This window comes from Delphinus delphis, chromosome 1 (genome assembly GCF_949987515.2).
Source record: "Delphinus delphis chromosome 1, mDelDel1.2, whole genome shotgun sequence".
Lineage (NCBI taxonomy): Eukaryota > Metazoa > Chordata > Mammalia > Artiodactyla > Delphinidae > Delphinus > Delphinus delphis.
This window is the reverse complement of record NC_082683.1, coordinates 53,941,589-53,954,225: the sequence shown is the minus strand read 5'-3', so window position 1 is coordinate 53,954,225 and position 12,637 is coordinate 53,941,589. Positions and strand designations below refer to the sequence as shown.

General features: G+C 34.9%; 1 protein-coding gene across 1 annotated transcript in view; it reads right to left on the bottom strand.

The window, feature by feature from the left end:
- The window catches only part of EFCAB7 (EF-hand calcium binding domain 7), a 50,590-nt gene that overhangs the window by 17,968 nt on the left and 19,985 nt on the right, over positions 1 to 12,637 (bottom strand). The window contains exons 7-11 of the mRNA XM_060023170.1: positions 10,149 to 10,290; positions 6,004 to 6,113; positions 3,523 to 3,680; positions 2,516 to 2,649; positions 45 to 193 (exon numbers count right to left, since the gene is read on the bottom strand). Coding sequence (XP_059879153.1) covers positions 45 to 193; positions 2,516 to 2,649; positions 3,523 to 3,680; positions 6,004 to 6,113; positions 10,149 to 10,290 — 693 coding nt within the window. The remainder of the gene's footprint in view (positions 1 to 44; positions 194 to 2,515; positions 2,650 to 3,522; positions 3,681 to 6,003; positions 6,114 to 10,148; positions 10,291 to 12,637) is intronic.

Genomic DNA, 12,637 nt, shown 5'->3' with positions numbered 1-12,637 from the left:
ATTATGTACATTAAACCCACTGAAAAACTTCAAGATTGTTTTACCTCTGTCAGTTCCAGAGCTTTATTGTAGCCCATTGAGTGTAGAGTTACCCAAAGGTCACAAGGATCTCCTTCTCCATCATTGGCTTCCATTAGATTCAGATCCATAAAGCCCTGTCTTGTTAGTTCATTCTTCTTTGTATCGAAATTCTCTGTCAAAACAACCAGAAGTTTCTTTCTTACATAATTTAAAAATTCATACACTTACTAAAATGTCTATTATATATTAGTATTCACAAATGTTTATTTTAAAGGAGCACTGTGAGCACTACAAAAGTGAAATAAGAATAACTCAAAACATGTTTGAGAGATACTGTTCTAATTTTCCACAACTCAGCATAAGCACTGTCACAGTGCATGATTTAGTTTTTCAACAAGATCTGAAGTCAAAAATAGTGCAAATATATTCCAAAATCAGAGGAAACTTTAATTTTTCTGGGTAAATTCCAACCTGCCTGCTTATCTAAAGTATATACTGACATATATTTCAAAAATTAGTATATGTGCTGCCAAAGCCAGTGCTGTATTTCAAAAATTAAAATGCTTCTTATATATTTGCTACTTAAACCCAAATGAATTTGATGTAATACCCCCCAAACTACTGGTGTTTCAAAAGGGAAATGTGGATGGTGCCAGGTTTAAGGAGACTGCTATATTCTTAATTGCTTTAATTTTAACTGAATTGTCCACTGGTCCTTAAAAAACTGTTAGATAATGGGAACACTTTGAAGTCCACGAATGTCCCAGACAAATCTAAGTACCCATTTTAACATTGTTTATAAGCATAAATTCATGAAGAAATATCTAGATATATATAATTCCTGAATGTTTCTATAATATAGACAATAAACAGCTACTCATTTTAGATTACATTCTGTTAATTGTCCTACAACAAAGAAAGATCTTATTTTCCAACTCCCATCTGTAATATACCCAAGGAAAATGGGTACTCTTATTTGAGATATCTCTTTTGTACACATTACTGTGAGAAAAGAGGCAGAGACATAACTGCTTAAAACTGGTTGACTGATTAATAGTTTAAAATGTTTAGAGTTTGGAAAGTGACTCATAACTTTTGTAAGGAAAAAAAGTAAATGTAGATTAAATTAGATCATAGAAAGACATGGTAGCCACTAAAATGGAAGCTGGAGCTACTAAGTAGAAAAGCAAGATGAAAAAAATTAATATTTGATATATAATACAAAGAAATTATTACTTTCAAGAAAAATGTACCTAGATACTATGCTATAGAGACTATCAATAGTCTACTTTTAAAACTTAAAATGATCAATTCTCCATTAAGTTTTTAAAGTTTATTAAAACCCAACTTCAAGAATTACATTAAAGCTACAGTAATCAAGACAGTGTGGTACTGGTGACAGATGAGACAAACAGATCAGTGGAATAGAGAACTCAGAAAATACTCATACAAATATATTCAACTGATATATGACAAGGGAACAAAGAGAATCAAAATATTATATCATTAAAGTTACAGGATGATTACATCCTCCTAAAAATAATACTCTATTATGGGTGTTATCAATCTTGTTAATTGAAGTATACTATTATAAATCAATATACATTTCTTGTTACTGATTACAGTATATAAACTGTCAGTTAAAAAGAGATGTATTTTTAAAAACCTTTATATTAATAATATTTCTACCTTACTTGCTGTTTAGATAAACAGACTTATCAGACTCCTCTCTGGCTCACTGACTGCCAAGCTTAGACCATTTCAAGAACCAGAGGATTAGGACACATTACTACCCCAGTGACAGCAACATGTGAGTTAATCTCTCTCCTGACTGCATTCTAGCCTCCTCAACTTCTTGTTCTGTGATCTATAGTTGGCTGTGGCTTTCTGGCTTTCCCCTTTGACCTTTTAGTCCTTGGCTTAAATATACAAGCTCTACCCTCTTCCCAGACTCCTCGCAAGTGACAACTGACTTCGCCTCGCTCTCAGTATTTTTCTTTGCCTATCTTAGCATTTTTGGCTTTTATACGTCCATCGATGGACTTTCTTAATTCAACTCAAATACAAAAAACAAAAGAATTCTTAACATATATAAACGACTTCCTGGAAACCTCTTAATTTTTAGTAAAACTCTAGCCTATTAGCTCTTTGCTGCCCTCTCCTGGGCACAGTTTGCGTCTCTCAACCACTTCAGTCCCTTTGCTATCAGAGGTAAGACAAAGTTTTTTACATTCTAAGCTCCAAAGAACATAGAAATTATGATTAATTAATTCACATTTTCTTTTAACTTGAGTACTACACCAACTACCAATTTAAGGAAAATAAATGTTTAATTTTTTATGGTCTACAAACAATACTACTACTTTTAAACTGTCCCAATTGCTACAATATTCCATGGAGAAATTTGACATTTCACTTCTTAAGGATGAAAGGGTGTGTGTATGTATATATATATATGTTTTACATAACCATTAAGAAAACGAAAAGTGCTTACCTCTGCAGACAGCCCAAGCATCTTCATCACATTTCTCACCACTTGTTCTCAGTTCAAAAAAATTATATTCTTCAAGGCTGAGAAGACCATTTCCATCTAAATCAATTACTTCAAATATATCTGATAAAGTTGACCTAAAATTACAAAAAATAGCAAATTATTTGTCTCTAAGGCAACTAGACTGAAAAAGGTTTCTATGAGGATAACTTTCAAAAGGAAGTAATATAAAGGCATTAAACAATATTTGTAATGATCTTATCTACGAAACAGAAACAGATTCACAGACACAGAGAACAGACTTATGGTTGTCAAGGGAGAGGGAGAGTGGGGGAGGGTTGGATTGGGAGTTTGGGACTAGCAGATGCAAACTATTATATATAGAATGGATAAACAACAAGGTCCTATTGTATAGCACAGGGAACTATATTCAATATCCTATAATAAACCATAATGCAAAAGAATAAAATAAAAAACAATATTTGTGAATGATAAAATTAATGTATCCAAATATATATGTTACTCAGTCTAGTATTACATGACATAAACAAGTTTCCAAAGCAACCCCAGCATGTCAACATGTAGTAGGAACTCAGAGAGAAGTTCCCTTCTTCTTTTCTCCTTTGTCCATCTACTTTCTTCTTCCTCTCTACCTGCAGCCAGATCTTACTGTGTACATGTATGGTATGGGAGAACTACCCTATTTGGATTTCATATTTGATAGCTATCTAAGTTAATAGTGCAACTAGCAGGACCTATTTCTAGTGGATGAGAAATCAGTAGATACGCAACTAAAGTTGACTTGCCAAATGTATGGAACCCAGAAATGAATGGCAATCCCAGACCTATGAGTAGAAGGTCACTTTCAGATGCCTAGTGGATGAGTTGAGCTATTGATTAGAATGTGGGGTTGGGATTTGCAGCCAGCCAAAGGAAAGGATGGAAGACAGGCTACTGATATATATCCAGTCTAGATGTTATAGCTCTTAACTTTAATAAACAAAACTTACCTAAATTCCTTTGTGAGAAATAATTCCCCTGTTTCATCTCTATGTACAAGTTGGGCTTCTTCTGTTATTGGTTTTATTTCTTTCTTTAGCCTGCAGCCAGTTGTGGAAGGAATTAACCAGTAAATTCCAGGTCCTAGTTCACCAGTCCACCCAAACATCTTTTCCAAAAGAATTTTAAAAACAAACAAACAAACAACCACCATGAGTCTTAATGACTTTTAATCTTTCTTATGAAAGGGAGCATTAGAAACAGTTTCTCTTTATACCAATATTCACCAATTCTATTATGGTTCTATCAATGTTTTATAGGCTTCAAAATCTTTTTGTTAATGGTAAGGCTAATAATATTAGACGTATTACTTTATATATTTTAAAAACAAATGCCTAAAACTGTAACAGGTTAGAAGTTATATAACTTCTAAATCTTCCCAATAATTTTCAAAAATGTTTTTTATGCAAATATTTCAACAGGAAGCAAAGAGAAAAATCTTAGAGGAATTTTTCTGGGTTATAGCTGCCTAATTTGATTCAAATATAAACATATGATTTGTAATTCAGATTGCTATGACACAACATAAAAATTAAATATATTTTAAAAGAGTTCACTATTTGTATGAATTAACCATATTTGTAAAAATACAATTATGTGGACAAAAGCACTGGAATTTTACTACTATTTATGTAATATGGACTATAAAACAAGAAGGCAGAGTCCCAGATAAACCTACCTTATACAAAATTCTTTTCCATCACAGGATATTTATAATGAGTGCCAAGACATTTGTATAGGAAAACATTTTATTCTCCTGTTCTATAAGAAAAAGCAAAATGGCATCCCTCTATGAACCTTCTAGGTGCTTTCTGGAGCCCAATGTCTTCCTATAAAATCTAGGGATTGTCTCTGTCAAATATATTAAACCTAAGCATTTCCTAGTCGTGTATAATATCTAAGCAAGTAGCCATTTGCCCTTCAGCACAGAATAACCCTAGGGAATTCTGTCTGGTATTGTGTCTAAAACTCCTTTCAAATCCCAGGTTTATTTTAGGTCATCCTGGGGACTCATATACAAAACAAAGTTGCTCATCCAAATTCTGGGTTCGGCCCTATTTCTACCCTCACAAGTCAGAGGAACCATAATCATCCTAAAGTGACCATGTCCTATTTTGATAAAAGAAGCAATCCTATAAAAGTGAGGGCCATTTTGAAAACTAAAGATTGACCAAACCCATCTTTTGGAAATCATAATCTTTTAGATTGGCCAGATGTTGACTGATATCCAGGAATGAAAAGCAGTTCTTGCTGTTTCCTAATATATGTTATCCCTTGAACCTCCCTTATCTCTACATATAAACTTGAACTGCCACAGTGGTTGGCAAATGGAAAGTCTTTCGTGGGCACAAAACTCTTCTTAAAGAAAATAATTGTGAAACTAAAACTAAAAATCCTTTGTAAATATGACATATTAAAGATAAACAGAGGCCTATAGGAAAGAGGTAAATAGAAACTCATTCAAATTTTATTATAGGCTTGCTATGTACTAACATTTTTATACATGTAATCTCGTAAGAAAGTAATTTTAAGCAAAACAAAGTGGGAAAGCTATTGTTTTAGACAATGCTTTATCTTGAATTTAACTTTGTAGTCAGTTTTGAAGAAGAGTTTAATCAAAACATTAACTGCTGTCATTTTATTTGTTTCTTGCCTATAACTATTCTTGTCTGTTGGAAGCCAACAATAAAGACTTTTATATAACATTCCATCAGGGAAATGTTTGTCTGTCGTTGGGCCTATATAAAGATTAAATATGATATTGCAGTAAGCCCTTGAATAGTATTATTCCTGTTATTGTGTAGCAGATATATTTTGTAGTCCTCATAAAACAAATAGCCACATTTATGTATCTGCCTCACATATTTGGCCTCTGAGTAAATATATAATTAGAAAAGATCAGAACAACCCCATGGGCAACATATAAAATCATTTGAAAGCATTTCTTCAGATCAATCTATTTTTGGACCCTATGAGTCAAGCCTGAGGATAGTAATCTTGAAGTTTTTCTTTTTTGCAATAGTAGTATAAGTAAGACAAACATCTAGAGGAACTTTTTCAAAGCCTTGAATTGCTTGTATTTAGGGGAAAAAAATCCACTGGCATCAATCATTTTTATTGAGTATAACAAAAAAATATTCACATGTGCGGTATCAGGGCATTAGAAAAGAGGAAAGTGAAGTACAATGTCACACAACTTATAAGTTATGAAGCCAAAATGGCCAATCAATCCTCAATTTTTAAATCTCAGCAAATAAGAAAAAGTCCTTCACAATTAATAAAACATATGTAATATGAACAGTGATTACTGTATATACCTTAATTGGAAGGGAAGATAAAAAGTTTTAAAATATATAGAAAAACGATTATTTCCCTCAAACTTGAGGTCATACTATATTTTTAACTAAACATTAGAAAATAAATATGCATACCTCTCTATTTCGTAGTTCAGTAAAACACATGAGCTGTAGATTTGCTTGACTCTCATTTTCCTTAAGAATATACAAGGCAGTATCAACTGATAACCAAGGGGATGGTTTTCCTATAAACAAAAAAACCCAAACATCTTAAAATAAGCAATCACTACTTACTCTTTCCTATTTAAAAAAGTGGTGGTTTCTTTCCCATTCGGATTTCTTTTTTAGAAATACACATCCATTTTTATAAACATCATAGCATTTGCAATAAGGCATATACCTATACACAATGAAATTGTTAGAAACATTCTCTATATACACACTTTCTAAAAATCATAACTTTTCTTAAACTCATCAGAAAGCTAAGGTTGCAAGGCAACCATGTAGGCTGAAATCCAAGGACAAACAAACCCTTTCAAGAAGAGAGAAGATGCAAGCACTGGCTTACCTGTAAAGGAGCATAGGAGGAAGAGATGTTAGACATCATCTATATGCTGTTAACTCCAAAATTTGTATCTCCTGCTAGGACCTTTCCTCTGAACATTAGACCCATATACCCAACTGCCTATTTGACATTTCCACTTGGATTTCTATGTCTAAACCTGGCTTTCCCAAACATCTGAAAAAAAAAAAAAACTGTCCATCTATACTCTTTTCTATCTCAGATAAGAGTAACTCATTCCTTCCAGTTGCTAAAACCCCAAATCCTTGAATCATCTTTAACTTTTCCCTTCTCTCACGTATCATAACGAAGCCTCAGGAAATGCTATGGTTTGACCTTCAAAATATATCCAGAATCTCTACTTCTTATACCCTCTACAACCCAGTTCAAAGCAACACCAGTCCCCTCTTAGAATTCTGCAATAGAGTCCTAGCTGGACCCCTTGCTTTCTGTACCTTCAATCTGTTTTCAATACAGCAACCTGACTGCTCTTGTTAAAATATGTCAGATTATGTTCCATCTCTATTTAAAAATCCTCTAATGCAGTTGAAAGTTGGAAGAATGTTGCTTCCACCCTAACAATGAGAAAAAATGCATGAAATACAAAATTATAACATTTCTTGAACCTGTCAGAGCTGAGGTCACAGGACAACCAAGCAGCCTGAAATCCAAGGAAAGACAGACCCCTCCAAGGAGAGATGAGATGCAAGCACTGGCTTATTGGTGGTGGCGCACAGGAGAACGAGATGTCAGGTGTGTAAGTGGAAGAAAAGAGAGAGCAGAAGAGATAAAGATGGAAAATTATCTAAAAATAATGAGACAACAAGCCATACATCTAAGAAACTCAGAGAGCCGTTAGTAGGATAAATACCAAAAAGATAAACACAAACAAACAAACAAACAATAAACAAAAAACCTCCCCAAAAGTCAAAAACAGCATCAACAATAACAACAACAAAAAAACCCAAAACACCAAGACACATATTCAAGCTACTGAAAATCAAAGATGAAGAGAAAATCTTGATGGCAGCCTCCTAAGGGTTCCTCTTTTCTCTCAGAGTAAAAGTCCAAGTTCTCATTATGGCAAAAAACAAAACAAAACTGTACCTGATTTTTGTCCCTGTTTCTCCCTGTCTTCAGCCCCTACACTCTCTCCTTACTTACTTCAATATACCAAGTCTAGCCACCTTGTTCTTCTAACACCAAGCACACTCTCATCTCAGAGCCTCTGAACAGGATTCCCTCTACCTGTCACTTCCTCCACTCTTCACCCATCCCCTTCCACCAGCCCTACATCCACAAAACTTACTCCCTTGCCTCCTGTGGAAGACAGCAAAAATGGCCATCCCTCTCTGTATCCACAACCCCTTGCAATGTGACTTTGTAGCTCTTCCATCAAGATATCAAATCTATTTCTCCACCTTGTAAATCTGTACTTGCCTTTTGACTTGCTGTGCACAACAGAATGTAACAGAAGTAATGAGCTGGTTCTGAGCCCAGGCCTATGGTGCTTCTGCTTTCTCTCTTAGAGTCCTGTTATACCATAAGAACAAGTCCAGGCTAACTTACTAGAGGGTAAGAGACTATAAAAGGCTGAATCAAGTTGTCTCAGCTGAAACCCATACAAAGGAAAGGGCCCAGCCAAGATCAGTTAAAGCCAGCCACCAGCTAACCTGCAGCTGACCAAAGATGCATGAGTAAGCCCTATAGAGAAAAGCCAAGCCCAGCTCAGACCAAAAGAACTGCTCATAAGCAAACAAACGTTTAATTGTTTTAAGTCACTGAGTTTTGGGGTAGTTTGTTACACAGCAGTTGATAATTAATACACCTCTTTCAAAGTCTGCTCAAATGTCAACCTCTAATGAAGCATACACTAATACGCCCTTTCAATGGCAACTCATATTCCCTCGTATTCACAATGTCCCTTTTCCTCTACGTTTTTCCCATAGCACTTATCACTTTCTAACACACCATGTCATTTACTATTTATTATGGGGTTTTTTTTGTTTGTTTGTTTTGTTTTTTTGCGGTAGGCGGGCCTCTCACTGTTGTGGCCTCTCCCGTTGCAGAGCACAGGCTCCGGACACACAGGCTCAGCGGCCATGGCTCATGGGCCCAGCCGCTCCGCAGCATGTGGGATCTTCCCAGACCGGGGCACGAACCCGTGTCCCCTGCATCAGCAGGCGGACTCTCAACCACTGCGCCACCAGGGAATCCCCTACTATTTATTACGTTTATTATTTATTGTTTATTTCCTCCACTAGAATGTAAGTTCATAAGGGCAGGGATTTTGTATTTTTTGTACTCTGATGTATCTGTATCTTAAGCACCTAAAATGATACTTGGTTTATAAGGTCTTCAATAAATATTTGATAAATAAATGAAAAAAAATCTTCTTCATAAGAATACAGAGAATAAACAACTACATTGAATTTGCAGACCTATCTTGATACTTCTATCTGAAAAATGACTATTGTAATTGTCATTTAGAAGTATCAATTACCAGGGCTTCCCTGGTGGCGCAGTGGTTAAGAATCCACCTGCCAATGCAGGGGACATGGGTTCGAGCTCTGGTCCGGGAAGATCCCACATGCAGCAGAGCGATTAAGCCTGGGTGCCACAACTACTGAGTCTGCACTCTAGAGCCCATGAGCCACAACTACTGAGCCTGCGTGCCATATCTACTGAAGTCCGCGCACCTAGAGCCCGTGCTTGGCAACAAGAGAAGCCACTGCAATGAGAAGCCAACGCACCTCAACGAAGAGTAGCTCCCGCTCGCCACACACCTAGAGCCTGTGCTCGGCAACAAGAGAAGCCACCGCAATGAGAAGCCCACGCACCTCAACGAAGAGTAGCTCCCACTCGCCACAACTAGAGAAAGCCCGTGTGCAGCAACAAAGACCCAATGCAGCCATAAATAAATAAATTTATAAAAAAATTAAAAAATTATAAGTATCATTAACCAAATGTTGTAAGTGTCCTACAATATATACAGTGAAAACTTTCAGAATCTCTACTTTAAGATGGAAAAGTAATGTAAGTGGGGAAGAATCCTCTAGTAAGTAGATGTTTATATGTAAACATAATAAAAGAAAAATAAAGATTGATACTTAGAATAATAACATTAAAAGGATATCTAGGGAAAGCACCCATATAGCCATTTTTCACTAATTAAAAATTATGTAATAACCACTGTAGACACTAGGAAATTATTAATTTTTATCTAGCATTGATGTATAGAAAAAGAATATTACCACGGATATGAAAATTATTAATAAGGATTGTCTAAGTCATATGACATGGCACTTTGAAGGTATTCAAAAATACCTGCAGTTCATATTTGTCCCAAATTATGCTCCTATAGAAGTTGTCTCATGCATATTAATTTAAAAAATTGATAAATGGAAAAAGCTAAGGACTTATTAGCAGATAAAAAGTTAATTCTATGTCAAAAGGAAACCAGGTAACAGTTTGTTCTCATTTTTAAATAAATTAAAAGAAAAATACTTTAAACATGTCCAAAACAATTTACTTTCTTTGCATAATATGACAACACAGTCAATGTACAAACGAATTTCTTTAAGTGTATTGCAATATGTAACCACATGTTTCTTAGGCAGATCATTTTCTTCACTAATTAGAACCACCAAATACATAAGTATTTTCAAAGTGGGCATAAATTGATATTTTTTAAAAAATACAGAAAATTTAAACTTGCCTTCAGCTTGACTCAGGTTTAATGGCTTAATTGTTAGATAAACCAGGGATCTCTGAGCTATTTGCATCCTATATTGATGACTAATGATTTCACCATCTTCTTCTAAGAAAAAGCAACCTTTTGATTGTACACATTGCCACTCCTGAAATGAAGGAAAACTTTTTTCAAACAATATTTATTACAAGTTTCCAGCATGCAGAGCAATGAGAAAAAACCTAGGGAACATATAAAAGAAATGTCAACTAGAGCCAGTGCCCTCCAGGAATTTGCAACATCATTAAGAGGCAGCATTTAGATTACAAAAAGTTAGGAAAAGATATAATGGAGAGGAGAAATATGAAAAATACAGGTCATGAGAGCTGTAAAAGTACTGAAACAAAGTAATAAATGAACATGCTGCTGCAATAATCAGGGTGAGATTAGTGCTTAGAGCATACTAAGAATGAAGAAGTAAGGATTGTTAAAACTGACATGTTGAAAGAAAAAGTGAAAGGACTTTATATTTAAAAGATAAAGTATAATAAACCAGAATAATTGTTTCAAGTCTAGGTAACTAAAGACTGAATTCATTTCACAGCTATAGCAAAATGCTGATAAATACCAGTTTTGAGAAAGACATCTCTATAAAATTAGCTCTACTATCTCTTGGTCTCAAATTCCTTCTCCTAGTTCCAAACCAACATGCTTACATGTGATCTCATAACTAGAACTTCATAACAGGTTTTACTTGAAGATGGCACTTTCTGCAGAAAGTAAAGGATTCTTTGTTGAAGGTATGAGAAATTGTTCCATTACCATAGATGTGAGCAAAAATATGCTTTCCACTTTATCATTAGTAGGCTTGCCTACCTATAAGACATATTTCTGTTCCACTCGTAATGGCTTCCAAAAATAGAATATTAATGAGGTTTTGAAGTGACTATATAAAGGATGATTTTGAAAAATTATCTGTTAGTATATTTAAATAATAAGCTCAAGGCTTTAATAATATTAAGATAACAACTGAAAAGGCATGCATTAGCTATGTAACAATAATATCAAAAATATTATTAATCCTGGGACTTCCCTGGTGGCACAGTAATTAAGACTCCACTCTCCCAATGCAGGGCACCTGGGTTCGATCTCTGGCCAGGGAACTGGATCCCACATTCATGCTGCAACTAAAAGTTCATGTGCCACAACTAAGGAGCCCACGTGCCGCAACTAAGGAGCCAGTGAGCTGCAACTAAAAGGAGCCCACCTGCTGCAACTAAGACCTGGCACAACCAAATAAATAAATATTTTTTAAAAAAATATTATTAATCCATTTTAGAAGGATTTACTATGGCACTGAAGAGTCAAGAACAAACATTATTTACATTGATATTGATATCTTACTCACATTTTTAAAGGCTAAACTATCTTATATACTTACACACCATTTTTCTACTATGTAAATTATAATTACATTTATATTTTATATTATTTTACTGGTACCAAAATACATTTAAAATTAGAAATTTAAAAATAAGGAAAAAAAGTCCCCATAGTTCTACCATCCTAGTTTGATTCTTATGTAATCATTCCTAATACTGACTTTATATAAAAACCTATTTTTTTACATTCTAATTAATATTATTTTATGTTCTGCCTTTTTCATTTAATGTTATATCTGAAACATTGTGCTATTGAAAAGGAACAAAGTTGAAGAACTCACATTTCCTGATTTTACTACAAAGCTACATTAATCAACACAGTGTGATACTGGCATAAAGACAAACATGTAGACCAATGGAACAGAAAAGATAAACCAGAAATAAACTCTCACAAATATGGTCAAATGATTTTCAACAAGGGTGCCAAGGCAATTCAAATTTCAACAAACGGGGCTGCGAAAACTGGATATCCCTGTGCAAAATAATCACTTTGAACCCTTACCTTATACCATAAACTAAAATTAACACAAAATGGATCTAAGACTTAAATGTAAGTACTAAAATTACAAAACTCTGAGAAGAAAACATAGGGCGAAAGCTTCATGACATAGATTTGGCAATGATTTCTTGGATATGACACTCCAAAAGCACAGGCAACAACAAAAATATATAGATAAACTGAATTCATCAAAATTAAAAAACCCGGGCTTCCCTGGTGGCACAGTCATTGAGAGTCTGCCTGCTGATGCAGGGGACGCGGGTTCGTGCCCCGGTCCAGGAAGATCCCACGTGCCGTGGAGCGGCTAGGCCCATGAGCCATGGCCGCTGAGCCTGCGCGTCCAGAGCCTGTGCTCCGCAACAGGAGAGGCCACAACAGTGAAAGGCCCGCGTAGCGCAAAAAAAAAAAAAAAAAAAATTAAAAAAAAAAATTAAAAACCTTTTGTGCATCAAAGGACACTATCAACACAGTGAAAAGGCAACCCACATAGTGGGAGAAAATATCTGCAAATCATATATCTGAAATGGAGTATTATCCAGATTATACTAAAAACTCCTGCAACTCAACAACAAGAA